We start from the raw sequence: 18268 nt of genomic DNA, 5'->3' as shown, positions 1-18268 counted from the left end.
TGACCATTTACAAAGCTTTAATTTTTTCATTCTCTCCATCTACTGTCATTAAATAATTATCTGACCCACCCCCGTGTTCCTGAAATTGTGAAAATTTAAATCTATTAAAAATATTAAAATGCTTAAAAATAATCACTTTTGAAATTATAAAAAATAAAACAAACTCTGCCAAGCCTAGCAACATAAATGCAAAATAAACAAGGGATGATCTTTGTTCAAGTTTGGCACTAAAAAGATATAAACTTTTGGAGCCATGTAGTAATTTCCCAGATCCACGCTGTACAAAAACATAGAACTTCTACTCATAGCAAATTCCCTCAGTGAACTCACAAGAACTAATGAGGGCTGCATTCTTAGGGCATGTCTACACTTACCGTAGATCGATGCTGCGGCGATCGATCCACCGGAGGTTGATTTGTGAGTCTAGTGAAGACCCGCTAAATCAACCGCCGATCCTCTCCCGTTGACTCCGGTACTCCACCGGAACGAGAAGTATAAGGTACGTCAACGGGAGAGTTTCTCCCACTGACCCAGCGCCATGTAGACACCAAATAAGTCAACCTAAGCTACATAACTTAGGACGACTTAACCCCATTGTGTAGACCTGTCCTTAGTTGCAACATAAATCTTATGCTGTTTGTTCTTACTCAAACATTATGTCGGCTACCTAGCTCAAGGAACCAAATGGAACCTCAAGTTACCATTAGCATTATCCTCAACAACAAGCAAATTTATCACTCAGGCAAGTAAGTGGAAAAGTAGTATCACAAAACAGAGATACCAGGTAGGACTGAAGTTCAGTGTTAAACTACTCAAACTGTACTGATACTGCATGCTTTGAAACTCTGTTAGTTACAAAGTGAGATTGGTATTTGGAGATGAGGGGTGGGATTTTCAAATAAGCCTATGAGACTTAGACACCCAACTCCTTCAGACTCCCCTGAAAAAGTCAGCCATATAAATCTTCCATCAAAGCATTGAGGGTTACTTTTTAATGGAGATGTTACCATGCAATCAGGGAGAAGTGATTTTATATCTGCAAATATTCAGATATTTTCCAAGTTACTTCCAATTTCAACAGTCTTTTTACAAAAGAATCCAATAATCTCTATACCAGCAATAATCTATAAGACATTTAATATATAGGCCAAAGGTAAATGTAGTTTTCTATATATCCAGCTATCTAGACCTCAAGATTCCCATTTGAATGGTTATATTAAAATGAAATCTAAGTCAAACTGTAAACACACAGCATTTCATTAAACAAGCATTAAGTTACACTAGGGAAAAAACATTAATCCAATTAGCGCCTAAACTTAATGGGAAGAATTAATCAACTCTTCTCGTATTCTATTCTAAATTCTGCCACAGACATGCTATAGTATCTTGGCCAAATGACAGTTTCTGATATCCTTATGGAGAAAAGCAATAAAATCACTACAAAATCACCATTTAAATATCCAGGTCAGCCAGATGTCCATAGAGGGATGGATCTTCCATAAATAAGCTGTTGTCTCAGGCCACACATATTAGGTGTATATAGTCCTGACCAGTGACTGCCAGCCAGCCTTCAAGTAGCATGGAAACATGATTTGGAATCATGATATGAAATGAAAAACACAATTTGTATGTGTACCTGGAGCAAGCCCTGGAACCAAAATTGTTGCATGAGCAGAGAACCACCACTCTTTTCTTTTAATAATCCACATGTATTGCAGCCCTCTGAAGGAGAGAGAATGTGTACATAGTTTCTGTGCAAGTGAAAGAGGTATAGTACAAACCATAATCCTTTGGGGGATTATGAAAAAATATTTATTGATCTGTTATTCAAATCACACTTCTCAAAGTTTTTACCATTCTTCCCTTATGGAGTGCACAGTGGTTCCTGTTTTTTTATTGCTGTTTCTTTTTTGTCCACAGAAATGTCAACCCTTCAGTACATAATTGTATCCAGGGGATAGTGTTAATGAATCCCAAAATAAACACTTCATGCAAACACACTTTATGCACTTCTGAATAATATCCAAAACTCTCACAAAACAGATCAAAACTTTAGAGACTAGACCCTAAAACCTTTTATAAATTGAACTCTAGTGAACTCAAATTTGTTAGAAGCCTGTTGATCCTCTAAAGAAAAAAGTTTGGAAGTGGGGAAGTCATACCTTTTGACAGGCTCTTTTGCAAACATGTTTGTATTCTTTAGCTTTGGATTCAGAATGATAACCTGCACCTATTATTAAAGACAGAAAAACAAAGTTAAGTCGAGCTTCCAGTAAGCATTCAAACTAATATATTGGGATAGTGTTTTCACCAGGAATTACAATACAGGCTGACAACCGCATCTTAACTCAGATGTACATAACTCTATGTCATTTTATAAAACAGAGACTACTGATCTACTTCCATCACAGATTAACACTTTCAAGCATTTCAAAATTAATCCAGTATTGCCACTGACAGTCATCTACACTATTGATATAAGTGAAGAGGTACAAGTCCCAGTATTTTATATAGATATTCTGACTCTCTAAATATTCATTGGGAGAGTCTAGTTTTGCCTATTCCTGGAGAGTTTCAGACATGACAGTTGTCACTATATTAAGCCACCAAAAAAAATATTGCTATGGTTTTAAGAGTCATGCTCCACTTTTTCTTTTGTATCTTCGATCACATGAGTTGGCCCTCCTTCCACTTTGATACCTGCACTAGCTTTTTTTTAAAACTACTGCTTCTGCTCTGTGACTGCCAGACGCAGTTTCTTGAGAAAGATTACATGAAATATGTCTCTACTACTGTCATTTTCAATCTCCATTTTGTTCCTGTTCCTTGCCTCCCCAAACTGACTCCAAGCATCTCTCTGCCCATACCCTAACCTTTTGCCACTCCTTTCTGCCTCCACAGGTCTAGAAAACCAGTACAAGTACTATCAGCAACGGACGCCATAGGCTTATAGTAATTTAACATTTAATACTAGCAAACTGCCTTTTTTTTTTTCTTTTGTTACTTGTGATATTCATCCCAGCTCCCTCTTCCTCATCTTCAGTGCTGTCTGTGCTTAAGCTTCTTTTAAACAATCAGTTTAGTTTATCAGAAATGAAACTAACACCAATAGCGGAGGAAATATACCATAAGCAGCAGCATATTAAACATGTCCATTTATTCTTAAAACAGTACAAGCAGGGTCTTTAAACACTGACTCAGAGCAAGGTGTCCTGCACATATTTGCTCACCTTAAAGGTCTTATTCGTTTTAAAAAAAAAACACACATTGCTATTTTTAGCTCCTCCAGCGTTTTAAGTATCACCAGGCTGCTTTAATCAGCTGCAGTTGTAAGACTGTAGGCTCTTTGGGGCAAGATAAGTCTTTGTTCCATGTTTCTATGGTGCCTATTATAATGGGGTCCTGGTCCCTAACTGGGGCTACTAGGAGCTATGGTAATACAAATAATTCACTTCACACTATGGTCCAGAAACAAATGCTAAAGATGAACCTGCCACTATATTTAACAAGATTCCTTGTAGTATCAAGGAACTAAATGTACAGTATTATTTTCTCTAGAACGTTAACTATACTAGAAGTTTTTTTGAACCTTCATTTCCCAATGGGTGCAGCATCAATGGAGGTGGAAGGGACACCTGGTATAACTGCAAACGCAGGTAATTTACAAGTCTGAAAAATCTTGGTGCACATAAAAACTAGCGTTTCCTCAGGCCTAACACCCTAAAGTGCTCCTTTTCCCTTCACACATCTCCAGCTCACTTCCTTTCTTTTATTAAATTGGACCCACAAATTGAGGAAAAATTTTCCCTTATCCCCACAACATAAGAATAAAGCATCAACCAAAGCAATCAGTCAGGATGTCAAACCGTGCTAAAGAAGTTTTCACCTAGACAGCATGCTGGGATCACCATTTAGCCTATTTTTTCACAACACTTGTGCTTGAGAGAGCACACCACCATGTGATCAGGTAGCAAAACAGTTAAGGCATTTATGCTGTGACCCAAAGAGTCATCCCATTATCCAACATATTCTATTATCCCTTGTAGCCACAAAGCATTGTGGGATTAGGGTCACAGAAGAAACAGTAAGAAGTTTCTGGGTGCTGTAAGGGCAGTTGGCTGAAGGGACTGGTGCTGGTGTGGAGGACGCCACGTGTGAACTGCACAGTGCTCAGTTCTGAGGCAGCACAGCTGCAAGAGTCTGTGAAGCTGAATACACAGCCCCTTCAAGCATTGCCTTTCCAGCCTGGATCAGAGTACTGTGCATGTGATGGGAAAAAGGAGCTGCTTTGTAACTGGGTGACGGGCAGGAAGATGCACAACAGGATTGAAAGCAGGAATCACAGCAGCAGCAAGTAAAGAGAGGAACAAGGAGCAAACTTCTCCCTTTCTCCCTTTCTCTGCCTGAATATCCATAGGGTCCTAACAGTCCCATAATTTAGCTGATCTCTCAGACAACATGATATGACCCATCTGATGCCCCCTTTCCAAACCATCAATTGAGTAGTGCTGACAAAGCATGGTAGAAACTCTGTGCACAAGACAAGTCATGTAGCTCTTTCCCACAGCCCAATGCCAGCCCTAAATGTATGGGTTGTTAAATTGCAGTTATCTCATCTCATAGCATGGATAAGTGCCAACAAACTGGCCTGAACCCCTCTGCATGCTGGATGACAGAAGAATGGAAAATGCTCCTTCCACCTTTGACTATCCCAAACCCACCCTAACTTAAATTCAGCAAACATGTAGGAAAGAAGAAAACTGCACTGAGCCAGAAGTACTGGCATGTTACACATTTGCACATTTTTAAGAGTAACTAAATAGCTTTTGTTCAAGCTTAGCAAAAAGGCACTGAAGTAGGGTTACCATATTTTAAAATAACAAAAAGAGGACACTCCAAGAGGTCCCTTCCCCGCCCCCTGCCCCGCCCCAACTCCGCCCCTTTCCCAAAGTCTCCGCCCCCTCCCCTGAACGCTCCGCCCCCTGCTCCTCCCCCTCCCCTGCTTCCCGCAAATCAAATGTTCGCAGGAAGCCTGAAACAGGCAGGCAGCAGGTAAGCGGGGGGGGTGGGGGTGGGGGGGGCACAAGGAGGCGCGGCCCAGTCCGGCCCTCCAGCCAAGCGGCTCCGGCCCAGCTCAGGCCCTGGGACGCTGGCCCCAGCCCGCCCCGGCGGTTCCAGCTCGGCTCGGGCCCCGGCCCTGGTTCCGGCCAAGCACGCTGGCCCCGGCCGAGCGGCTCTGGCCCGCCCCAGCGGCTCCAGCTCGGCTCGGGCCCCGGGGCACCGGCCCTGGTTCCGGCCAAGCGCGCTGGCCCCGGCCGAGCGGCTCCGGCCCACCCCGGCCCCGGCGGCTCCAGCTCGGCTCCCGGGGCATGGGCTCCGGCCCCGGCGACTCCAGCTCGGATCGGGCCCCGGGGCACCGGCCCGTCTGGCACGGGCCCCAGCACCGGCCTCAGCCCCGGGCGAGCAGCGCCGGCCGGCGGCCAAGCACCACCGGCCCCAGCGGCTCCGGCTCCGGCCCCAGCAGCTCCAGCCCGGATCCAAGCCCTACGACCCCTCCCTATTTTCCCGGACATGTCCGGCTTTTTGGAATTTCCCCCCAGATGGGGATTTGAGGACCAAAAAGCCGGACATGTCCGGGAAAATCTGGACATATGGTAACCTTACACTAAAGAGTTCTCTCTTGTACCAAAACCAAACATGGGAAGTCAGGCCAAAAAGGAATTTAAATTTTAAGCACCCAGTAAAAAGGAAGGGTTATAACTGAAGCTCTCTTCTTCAATTACAGTGCTCATAGCTTTCCATATAGGGAGATGGGCCATGTTTTAATTCCGCTCCATCATTACCCCTCACAGACTAGCTTGACACTCTAGTCCCCCATCCTAATCCTGAGAAAACAACTCAGCTTCATGCAGCCCGACCATCTGCAAAACCACCACTCAGGTATCCAAAATAGGTGGGTTACTGAGGACTGAGATTCCCGAACTGTTTTCAGAAAGGGATCCACAAGGTAGTAGACACCCTGGCTTTGAACCTTCTTGAGGCATACATTAAAATCTGACACAGATGGCACACACTCTTCCTTTCACAGTTCTGTGCACATGAATCCTGGAGGACAATCCAGGCCATCATGTTAGCATTAGAACTCTCACTCACAGCAGAAACAGCCACAGAGGTTTGCATAACTCACTTAGGATTTTATTACAAATTTTTAAAAACCACCTCAGTTCTCAACTTCTGGAATCTTACCTGCATGTACAAGCACAAATCCCACTGGTTTTCCTTTTTGGATGGATTTTGTTTCATGCTCCTTCACCATCACCTTTACAGCCGTAACCTGGGATGATTTGGAAGGTAACACTTCTACTGAACTCATCCCCTTCTCCATGATCATACTCCAGGGTCACCATCTTCTACTGGAAAGAGAGCATGCTTTCATCCAAAAGTAAACTCTGGAGAGGACTCACCCTAAGGTAAAACCATATGTAAACATTATGTAATTTTTTCCCACTGAACACAGTTCAGGCAAATTTATGCAAAAAGCATTTTATGAAAAACAGCAGAAGATCCATGTTACATTAGGCTGTTTTTTCCACTTAAGCAGGGATTGAGTTTTGCATCTTCCATTTTACAGCTCATAACGTGAGTAAAAATGGACTTTTCCAAATATTTACATAAATTTAAGATTAAAAATTAGTTAGAAGGAGGCTCTATGTTTACTTTGAGTCTCACACTTTTTCTAGCCCATCTAAATTACTGATTTGAGATTTGAAGTTTGACTATGGTAAATTTTAGCAAAGGGAAAGTTTATGATCTTTTTATTTGGCATTATATCCATAACATATCTGTTCTGATCACGATAATCAAATCTGTGCGCCACTGATGCTCCAGAATCTCAACCTTTGCTTTTTAAGGAAGTGTTTCCAGCACTTACATTTGTGAAGAAAATATCAGATAGCAAATAAAACATGCTCTTTATAGTTATCAGGAGTTCCATTCCTAAAAACCAGGACTTTGTCAAAGTTCCCAGCTGCCAAGCTGGCGAGGCATTTTCATAAAGAAACTGTGTCATGAAATGAAGAGCTGCTGAGATCCTTTAAAAAAATGAAAGGACTGGAAAAATTGATAAAGTGTTGCGTATCAATTAAGGTTGCTACATAACATGCCTGACAATGCCTCAAAAGCACAGTAGATACCTGCTTTTCTTCCACCCAAAGACCCAGACTTCACTAATACCACATCCACCATACACCATAGCCTTAAGTCAGCCCTGAAAGTGTTGTGGCACCCTTTCAGCAACTCCTTTCACAAACCTGGGTGTGGTTTCCCAGAACTGTACAGCAAAGGAGAGTCAGAAGAAGAGTCTGGTCTCTGTTGGTGGGAGTTTAGGGAAGAGGATATTGGAAGACTGGCATTCCGACTAAGGCAGAGATTTGGTTGAGATTCGTTGGCTGTGGTATGTGGCATCTCTAGAGGGAAGACTAAACGATATAGTCTGTCAGCCTGCCTACTGTTTCCTGGCTTTTTGAGGTTGCATCAGATATGTGATCTATACAGCAGTCTTAACAGACACACAGATACCAAATTGTGTATCAAATAAATATACCTGTGTTTCTACTTAGGGTAGTATGCAATGAAAGGGCTGGCATACAGTTCAGTAGTAGTATATAGAAAGGTAAGAAAATGCAATTTACTTGTAAACTGAAAGTTATGGTAAAATGTGTAACTGTGGTACCAAAAAAGGATAGATGTACAGTACTGTTCTGTTAAGTGAGTGCTCCCAAGAACTAGTAATGTAAAGATGCCATAATAAAAAATTTCCATCTTTTATCCTCAGTTATATTCCATGAAAACTTCCTATTCCCAGGAGGCAAAGATACAAATAAAGTATTTAAAAAACCATGACAGCAAGAGGAGCCACCACTGTTAGTCCACATTGCGTACATATGGCTTACACTGGCACACTGCTGGCACTGTAGCTATGCTGGAATAATCCCATAGTGTAGACCCAGTCTACAATGACTGAAGGGATTTTTCTGATGGGTGCAGCAACACCACCTCCCCAAGCAATAGTAGCTAGATTGACAGAAGCATTCTTCCATTGACCTAGCTGTGTTTACACTGGGTGTTAGGTCAGCATAGCTACCTCACTCAGGGATGTGGATTTTTCACACCCTTGTGCAATGTAACTAGGTTGACCTCAATTTTAAGCGTAGACCAAGCCTTGGTCATCAGCGTACAGCAGGATCTCTAGGTTCACCTAGTTTGGAAGAACCGAGTGTTGGTAACTTTTGCAATTTCAGAAGATGAATAAAGTTTTGATGCTTACAGAATGATTATGGAAAATTTAAACTGGTTGTTTAGGTATCTAATGTATGAAGTACAAGCTCCCACTGACAGCAGGAAGTAGTTTTCAGGAGTCAGGCACAGAACATCAAAGCTAATCAACACTTATGGTTTTACATCTGCAAAGCACTGTACACATTAATCAAGATCAACATCTCTCAAACAATTTAATTTAAAACAGTGGGTAGTTCAAAAGGTGGAGAGTATATTTAGTATATGCAACAAGGCTATTTCCGTACACATAATTCAGATGAACTTGTAGCTTTGGAACAAGAGTGGAAAGAATAACAACAGATCAATATGATGTATATATACAGCTCATTAACATTGGGACTAATTGCAGCCTACATACTACTAAAGTGAATAAAGATGGCTGAATCAGGTGGAGGGGGGCTCAGCAGAGGGGTCTGGGTGCTGGGACAGCAGAGCTTGGTGGGATGGGGGCTCCAGGTGAAGCAGGTTAGGGCTCAGTGGGGTGGGGAACCGGGAGGCTTGTTGGGGGCAGACTGGGTGCAGTGGGTGGGGCTCATCAGGGTGGGGGTTCGATGGGTCTGCTTAATGGGGGAGCCCCAGCTGCTGCTGCAGAGGGGATGCCGCATGCCAGGCTCCTGCTTCCCTTCCCCATTCCCCTATCCCTTTCTCTTCCCTATCCCATCCCCCTTCCCCATAGTCTCTTCCCTATCCCACCCCCATTCCTCTTCCCCTGCCCCTCATTCCCACATCCCCCTCCCCACCCTATCCCACACCCCTTCCTTCCCCAGTGCCCCCGCAAATTACACCCATGGGCATCCCCAGCCCCACAGTGATTTACCTCTCTGCCAGCTTGTTCTGGGCGACAGAAATGAGGCGCCCGTGCTGCCTGGGAGAGGTGCATGGCAACTCTTCAACTTTCCTTTGCTTCCTCATCATTTTCTGTAGGGAAGCAAAGAAATCTGCGGGGGACATGAATTCTGCGTGCATGCAGTGGCGCAGAATTCCCCCAGGAGTAATAATATTTATTTAAGCAATTCTATCGCTTAACACACATTTCATATTCTTAATTTTTACACTAGAGACTGGTGACATGCATTTCTTATTTACTAGATTAATTTTTCCTCATGATGTGTGTCAAGCTTTATTAGGATAAACTAGAGTTCAATTGAAAATGCACAAAAACCACAATTAATTCCTTTATTAGCTAAATAAAACTACCTTGGGTATGCTGGATATAGAAGAAAAAAGTAAGTTTATCAAAACATGTTCTGCATTTAAAACTAATTGATTTACTAAAAAAAGCAAATATTGCCTGTAACTAGTGGATTTAATTGATTGTTTCTGGTCACAACGACCTTCAGGATTTTTGAACTGGTGGATCTCATCGTCTGACACCTAGTTTTTATTCATATAGTGGAAGAGGAAAACAAGCTTTTCTGCTTTTTCAACTGCCACTGGTTTCTTTAACTTTGAATAAACTAGCCATTGAACTGACCTGGCTGAATAAACTGAAAAGAAAATATTCTCTCTGAACCTGTAGAAAAGGCTACTGCTTTCAAAAGCTGGATTAGCACTTCAACATGCTCCCATTCCAGGTGCTTATCCAAAGACTTCCACCAATACAGAAGTTTTATTTTCTTTAAAATTTCAGCAGCAAACATTTACTGCTTCATATTTTTATTAAATTGATTAATAAATTATAATACATTTAGGCCTTAACATAGATTCTCAATTCTTAATAAATTTATTTTAATTTTTTTGTTTAAATAATCATTTATGTAACCAATAGTTGGAGTATCCCAGTCATTTCAGTGGAACTTTATTACTTATTTAAAAATCAGTGTACATTTTCATACTGCTTCCTAAGCTTTGCTAAATATTTCGGGGGGGGGGGGGAAACTTATGGCACAGCTAATTAAAAATGGTTTCAATAATTAAAAGTATTTTTACTGCATCAGAATACTGTTATATAATAATATATTCATCCAGATACTAAGTATTAAAGATACACAGCTCACACCATCCTGAGAGGTAGATATTTCCCTTTTACAAACTGGCAGAGGTTCAGCGAGGTTAAGCAGTTAGCCAAGTACACAGCAATTCAGTAACGCTGTAGTTCCAACTCCAACAACTAGCCAGCACTAATGCATTTAAAATTGCCAAATTGTGGGACTAAGAAGAGTGAAACTCTGGGCATGGTTCACCATTAGCGTAGAACATGGTTAACCCTACTGACCTCACGGGCATAGTCCTCATTGCTAACGAGACTGATACTTACCCTCTCTTATACAAATGTTTATTAGCAGTTATGTTTTGATAAGGTACTGAATGCACAGAAAAGATGTCATGAAATAGTTCATTTTAGGGCTGTCAAATAATTGCAGTTAACTCATGCGATTAACTCAAAAAAATTAATCGCGATTAATCGCAGTTTTAATCGTACTGTTAAACAATAGAATACCAATTGAAATTCATTAAATATTTTGGGATTTTTTCTACATTTTCAAATATATTGATTTAAATTACAACACAGAATACAATGTGTATAGTGATCACTTTATATTATTTTTATTACAAATATTTGCACTGTAAAATGATAAACAAAAGAGATAGTATATTCACCTCATACAAGTACCGTAATGCAATCTCTTTATCATGAAAGTACAACTTATAAATGTAGATTTTTTTTTGTTACATAACTGCATTCAAAAACAAAACAATGTAAAACTTTAGAGCCTACAAGTCCACTCAGTCCTACTTCTTATTCAGCCAATCACTAAGACAAACCCATTTGTTTACATTTACGGGAGATAATGCTGCCCACTTATTTACAATGTCACCTGAAAGTGAGAACAGGTGTTTGAATGGCACTTTTGTAGCCAGTATTGCAAGGTATTTACGTGCCAGATATGCTAAACATTCATATGTCCCTTCATGCTTCGGCCACAATTCCAGAGGACATGCTTCCATGTGATAACGCTTGTTAAAAAAAAAAAATGCATTGATTAAATTTTGACTGAACTCCTTGGGGAAGAATAGTATGTCTCCTGCTCTTTTACACCCGCATTCTGCCATGTATTTCATTACCCAGCACATGTTGTTCATTTTAAGAACACTTTCACTGCAGATCTGACAAAACGCAAAGAAGGTACCAATGTAAGATTTCTACAAGATAGCTACAGCACTCGCCCCAAGGTTTAAGAATCTGAAGTGTCTTCCAAAATCTTAGAGGGACGAGGTGTGGCACATGCTTTCAGAAGTCTTAAAAGAGCAACACTCTGATGCGGAAACTACAGAACCCGAACCACCAAAAAAGAAAATCAACCTTCTGCTGGTGGCATCTGACTCAGATGATGAATGTGAACATGCGTCGGTCTGCACTGCTTTGGATCATTATCGAGCAGAACCCATCATCAGCATGGTGGTTGAAGATGAAGGGACATATGAATCCTTAGCACATTTGGCACATAATTATCTTGCGACGCCAGCTACAACATTCCCATGCGAATGCCTGTTCTCACTTTCAGGTAACATTGTAAACAAGAAGCAGGTAGCATTATCTCCTGCAAATGTAAACACACTTGTTTGTCTTAGTGATTGGCTGAATAAGAAGTAGGACTGAGTGGACTTATAGGCTCTAAAGTTTTACATTGTTTTGTTTTTGTGTGCAGTTATTTTTTTTTTTTTTTACATAATTCTACATTTGTAAAGTTCAACTCTCATGATAAAGAGATTGCATAACAGTACTTGTATGAGGTGAATTGAAAAATACAATTTCTTTTGTTTTTTACAGCACAAATATTTATAATCAAAATAAATATAAAGTGAGCACTGTACACTTTGTATTCTGTGTTGTAATTGAAATCAATATATTTGAAAATGTAGAAAAACATCCAAAATATTTAAATAAATGGTATTCTATTATTGTTTAACAATGCGATTAAATCGCAATTAATTTTCTTAATCGCTTGACGGCCCTAATTTATTTAAAAAAAAAGATTTGTATACTTAATTTTGGCCTCTGTGTATATTAACTCATTTCATCCCTAATTAACTTTAGGAAGTAAATACAATGACAGTTTTATTTATCAGTACAATTGAATGGCGCCATAGACAGACATAGGAATAGCCCCATTTATACCCAGGCTTGCAGTTTGCTTGCTGGGGACAGCATTTGTGAGAAATACTCCCTATGTTATATGGCATAAGATGACATATTTCTTCTCCAGGGAAATGACAATGAGCAGGATGGCTGCAGATGGGTTACCCCATAAATACATTTCTAACAGTTACCTATTCCTTTACATCCACCCTACCATAATATTAAGCATGGATGCAACTGAGCACTGGAGAGAGTACTGGTGACCCACTGAAGCATCCAAGGAAGAACATACATTTTTGTTGGAATCCCTCATAAATAGGGATATTTTTAAAAAATACTTGAACAAAGCAGTATTTTAAGAACAAGACTACAGTAATTAAAACCTGAAGGACATTTTTCTCCAGATTGCAAATAATACAGAGATAGATAGATGTTGGGCCTAAGCTATGTGACAACATGCATTTAAACACTGTAAATGTACACCCCTGTAGATTTGAAAGGCTGTAGATTTTATACCAGCATTACAATGCCCCAGTTTGCATGTCCTATGCTGTAAACAAGGCAGTGCAATTTCCATAAAAATCTTAATTTTTAACTTCACTTCCACATCAAATCTACAAATTGTCATACCTGTCATATCCCTGCTATTCCCCCAAACACCACCTCCAGCTCCACATGTACCCCCTTAAAGTTTTCCCATTCTAGCTGTTCTAGTTGCCCTCCCCACAAGTTCCTATCCCCATCCCCTTCTCCCTTCTAAAGTCCTTCATTCTCTTTTCCAGCTCTCCTCTAAGTATGAACTTCAATCTCCCCACCACCTCAGTGCACCACTCTAGCCATCTTTACAGCTGCAAGCACATTGGGGGCTGAACTCCAACTAATGTCCTGACGCACTCTACCCATAAAGATCCTGCATAAAGGAGACTAACCATGGAGACACAGCCAAGAGTGCTTCCCTCACTTGGGAGAAACTAGCAGTTGGTTGGGACCCCACAAGGGTGCACTCAAAAACAGGAGTCTCCCAGGTTGTATGGGAAACTTAAGAGGTCTGTTGTTAAGCTGCCACATTGCACTCGCCACCTTTTATGTCCTACTTCTGACTTGTTCATAACACTTGCCTGTAAGAACTTACAATCTAGTGATAAACACTCTAGTGATGGGAGCTATATAGATACCTAAGTACATTTGACAAATGAGCAACAAACATGGAAGGATGGGGTAAGGAAGAATAAACATTAAGTTATGTCCATATCTTGATGACGCAATTAAAGAATGTCTTCTTTATTAAGATATAACTCAGTTCCCATGTGCAACATTTACGAGTTAGTTTTTGGAGGCATTTTAACTAAAACAATGGTCATTTGGCAAAAAGGGAACAAGAGGCTGTTCCATGCATAGCAAGCAACAAGTAAGGAGACAAAGAAAGAAGATGGGAGAATTTTGGACATAGTGAAACAGAAGCTTCAAGACAGACATCGATAGATCAAAGGAAATGCAATATGACAGAAGGTCTCAAGTTAAGACAGTGCAATTATGAAGGGCCTAGAACTCAATACATGAAGTCGGAATTTGGTATGCTGGGAAAAGAGAAACTAGTGAATGAATTTAAAAGACGGGGTAATATGGACTGAATGACAAGAAGGAGAGTTTTCAGTAACAGTATTTTGAACAGGCTCTATAAAGATAATAGGGGCATCAGGAAGACTGAGAAGAAGGTAGCAGTAATTGAAGCAGAATTTGATTAGGCATAAACAAGCAATAACCACAAAGATAGTCAAGAAAGAACTCTTATATTGAGAGTAATTAACAGCAAAATTAGATCATGATTTAGATGTGATGAGAGATTATTTAATATTACTAAAGTCAATTATTCACTTTTTGAAAAACCTGTTCCCAAACTGGAGGCTAACAAAAGCAACAGGAAACGATTTATATATGGTTAACAATTAGAAATAAAGACACACTTTTAACAGGGAGCATTATTAACCATTAGAAAAAGTGAAGTGTTGGATTGTTCATCACTTGATGTCTTCAAGTGTAGACCGGATGCCTTTCTGAAAGATGTACTTTAGCCAAACACAAATTAGTGGGCGCACTACAGAGGTGACGGGTGAAATTTTAGGACCCGTGATATACCAGAAGGTCAGACTAGAGCTATGGGTCCCTTCAGACTTCATGGCCATACACAAGAACTTACGACAACCCTCATACAGAGGTGGTGTTTCCTAAGCAAATTTAGTTACAAGCGTTGCTACAAACTCTCTTCAAGCAGGTTGGCAGTACCTTAGTTTAGAACTACCTAAACCTCACACCATAGTTATGGCAGCACCAATCTGGGCGTAGATGGAGATCAGGCCCCTCAGTGACATCACAGCGCACAGCAACCACTACTCTCTAGCTAGGATAACCCACCCCATGTGACATCACCACCACCCGTGTGACGTCAGCAGATGACACCATAGCAACGCACCCCACGACAACAGGGGAACACCACCACGTGGTGACCACAAAACGACCCCGGGGGGCCAGCGAGATGACTTCCCACTGTCTCGTGGTGATGTCATAGGGCCACACCCCGGCGGACGACTCGAGCCCGCGCTCGGCTCCCCACCCTCAGCCGCCCAGTGCCGCCGCAGCGCTTGGAGGCAAGCGAGCCCCGCCCGGAAGGAGGAGGGGGCGGGTAGGGCCCGCGGCTAGAAGAATCGGGGCGGGAGGCACTCACCCGCCGCGGTCACAGCCTCGCGCGCACCCGGAACCGCTCAACCGCCGGCTGCCTCGGTGACGGAGAGCCGCCCCGCCCCCCTCAGGCTGTCAGTGGTCCACTCGGGTCACGTGACATGAAGAGGCTGGACGCAGCCCGAGTGCCCATTGGCGGGCTGGGTCCGAATACCGCCTGCGCCCGCCCCCGCCGTGGCAGTTCTGCCAATAGCGAGCGGAGGGGGAGGTGTTAAAGGGCTACGCACAGGCTGGGCAACGCGGAGGAGCGGAGGCGGCTGGGAGACCCTCAACCCGCCGGCCGCCTCCTCTCTCCCGCCACCCGATCTGCGCAGCCCGGGGCGCCTACAGCCGCGCGCCACTCGGGCTGCCGTTCGTTAACCCCTTATGAGCCGCAGGCCTGAGCCGTTCCCGGGGCCCCGGTTCTCCCTCCCAGCAGCTCCCTTCCCGGGCCCCGCTCTCCCCGCTGGGCCATGCCTTCCGAAGCGGCAGCCGGCCTGGGACAGGCTGCTGAGAAGTAGCCTTGTCAGAGGGACCGAGCACCTGTAGCTACGGCTGAAGCCCGCGCGGAGGGACCAGGCGGGAATAGGTGAGAGGCTCCCCCTGTTCTCTACAGGCTCAGCCGGAGCCAAGGGCTCTCATCCTGGAGCGGGGCCTGCGAGCCCGCCCCCCAGCGCTCCTCTTCCAGAGATCCCGCGCTCCCTGCCCTGGAAGCCCTGCACGTTCATTCCCTGCCCTGTCTGGCTGCCACACGCAGCGCTCTCTCTCTCTCTGTTCTACACATTATTTTTCCCAGGGTTGAGATTTCTGGCTTCTCTTTGTTTGCAGGGGCCTCTCCAGGTGCTGTTTTAAAATAGACACGTTTTCCTGTTTCCATGTTTAAAACAAATAAAAGGAAGTATTTCTTCACACAGTGCACAGTCAACCAGTGGAACTCTTTGCCAGAGGATGTTGTGAAGGCCAAGACTATAACAGGGTTCAAAAAAGAACTAGATAATTTCATGGAGGATAAGTCCATCAGTGGCTGTTAGCCAGGATGGACAGGTGTCCCTAACCTGTTTGCCAGAAGCTGGGAATGAGCGACAGGGGATGGATCACTTGATTACCTATTCTGTTCATTCCCACTGGGGTACCTGGCACTGGCCGCTGTCAGAAGACCGGATACTGGGCTAGATGGACCTTTGGTCTGACCCAGTAGGGACGTTCTTATGTTCCTGTCTGGAGGTGGGGAGTCTTCCCTTCTTGATGTGGACACAAGCTCATTCCACTTTGGCTCCTCTCCATCTCCTTCCTCCCATCAAACCTAGTACAGTAGAACCTCAGAGTTACAAACTGACCAGTCAATCACACACCTCATTTGGAACCAAAAGTATACAATCAGACAGCAGCAGAGACCAACAAAAAAAAAAAGCGCAAATACAGTCCAGTACTGTGTTAAATGTAAACTATTTTTTTTTAAAAAGGGAAAGCAGCATTTTTCTTCTGCATAGTAAAGTTTCAAAGCTGTATTAAGTCAATGGTCAGTTGTAAACTTTTGAAAGAACAACCATAATGTTTTGTCAGAGTTACGAACAATTTCCATTCCCGAGGTGGTCGTAACGCTGAGGTTCTACTGTAAGTAGATGACCACCTGTCAGCAAAATGTTGAAAATTGCTCTTCCTGGCTGAATTCCCTTAGGTTTGCAGTGCCTATAGCTGACCCTTCAGGCATGGCACATACATTATGTGGGAGGTTTGCCTGGTTTTGTTTTGTTTTTTTCCTTGTGCACAATGCATGCGCTTTTATTAGTCTCAGTTTTGAATACAAGTCTGTTCAGGTAATGCCTTTCAAGAGGCTTGCCAAGGTGGTTAAGTACTACAAAGGCACTGAATGTGTTATGCAGCCTTTCTTCAGAAATTAAGGGCCCCCTCCTTTGTCAAGGGCTCTTATTGTTCAACAAAAGTGTTCTGCATTATTTACGTGAGTCTAAGTGCAATTCAGGAGCCAAAAATCTCTGCATGCTTAATCATCTTGTTCACAGAATTTGGGCTTTACCACCAATCCTGGATTAGAACAGATTAAACTGAGTCCCATGGGCCCTTTTAGGATATATTACTAGGTGATTTGGCTGTCAGCACCTTAAAACCAGGGATGTTGTACAGACATATGGAGAGTGGCCTCTCAGGCCTTAGGGACAGCATGTCTGCAGCCCATCCTCCTTAAAGAGAAACACATGTTCAGAGTATATGCCTGCCAGCACTTTGCTAGTGGCCAGTTTTAGCCTCTGGTTCTTTGTGGTCTCGTACAGCTGTAGAAATACACTTTTGTCCACATGCTGACTATGAGGAGCTAGCTGAGCTATCTTGTCTTCTCTTACATTGGACTGGTGGCTATAGAGGTTTTTTGGGTTGTTTTTGTTTTTGTTTTGCTTGCGGAGTACATGCAAAGCTGGTCAAACCCATACCTTGTTAGCAAGTTTATTGTGCACTTTTGCTTGGTTTTAAGCTTCTTAAGATCACAATCACAGCAACCAGCTTGGCCTCAATCAATGTGATTTGTTTTCAGTTGAATGTGCCCTCCTGAACATTGTTCTGTGTTGACAGGACATTAGGAATGAAGGGGAAAGGGGCTTGCATGAAGATGCATTGAACATTACAAACTCTCCATGATAAGTGCAGTACACACTCATGTTGCATACGTTTTGCTGCCCCATTCCCAGATTACTTGAACGGATTTCCGGTGTGCCTAATGCAATACAATATTACATTCATGTTAGCAATGACAAATGCACAGAAAGACTGTCCTCTTCCTGGACTGTCATATTGGGGAAGGGACAGCATAAAGGACAGAAAGTTGTTAAAGGGGTAAAGATATTGTTACTGCTTTTTGACCCAGGTGGTTAGCTGATATTCAGGGTCTTGTGGGTTGTTTCCATTAGGAAGAGAAATTGATGATAGGCTTAGGTACAGTAACTCCTCACTTAACGTTATATTCCTGAAAAATGCGACTTTAAGCAAAACGATGTTAAGCGAATCCAATTTCCCCATAAGAATTAATGTAAATGAGGGGGTTAGGTTCCAGGGAAATTTTTTTCACCAGACAAAAGACTATATTATATATATACACATACACAGTATAAATTTTAAACAAACAAT

The 18268-nt window shown here is 42.5% G+C and overlaps 1 protein-coding gene across 1 annotated transcript in view; it reads right to left on the bottom strand.

Moving 5' to 3' along the window:
• TASP1 (taspase 1) overlaps positions 1 to 15175 on the bottom strand; it is a 172082-nt gene extending 156907 nt beyond the window's left edge. Inside the window, exons 1-3 of the mRNA XM_065401129.1 lie at positions 15141 to 15175; positions 6247 to 6465; positions 2163 to 2230 (exon numbers count right to left, since the gene is read on the bottom strand). Coding sequence (XP_065257201.1) covers positions 2163 to 2230; positions 6247 to 6391 — 213 coding nt within the window. The 5' untranslated portion in view covers positions 6392 to 6465; positions 15141 to 15175. The remainder of the gene's footprint in view (positions 1 to 2162; positions 2231 to 6246; positions 6466 to 15140) is intronic.
• Positions 15176 to 18268: the final 3093 nt, after the last annotated feature.

This window comes from Emys orbicularis, chromosome 3, assembly GCF_028017835.1.
Source record: "Emys orbicularis isolate rEmyOrb1 chromosome 3, rEmyOrb1.hap1, whole genome shotgun sequence".
Classification (NCBI taxonomy): Eukaryota; Metazoa; Chordata; order Testudines; family Emydidae; genus Emys; species Emys orbicularis.
This window is presented reverse-complemented; position numbering and strand designations above follow the sequence as displayed.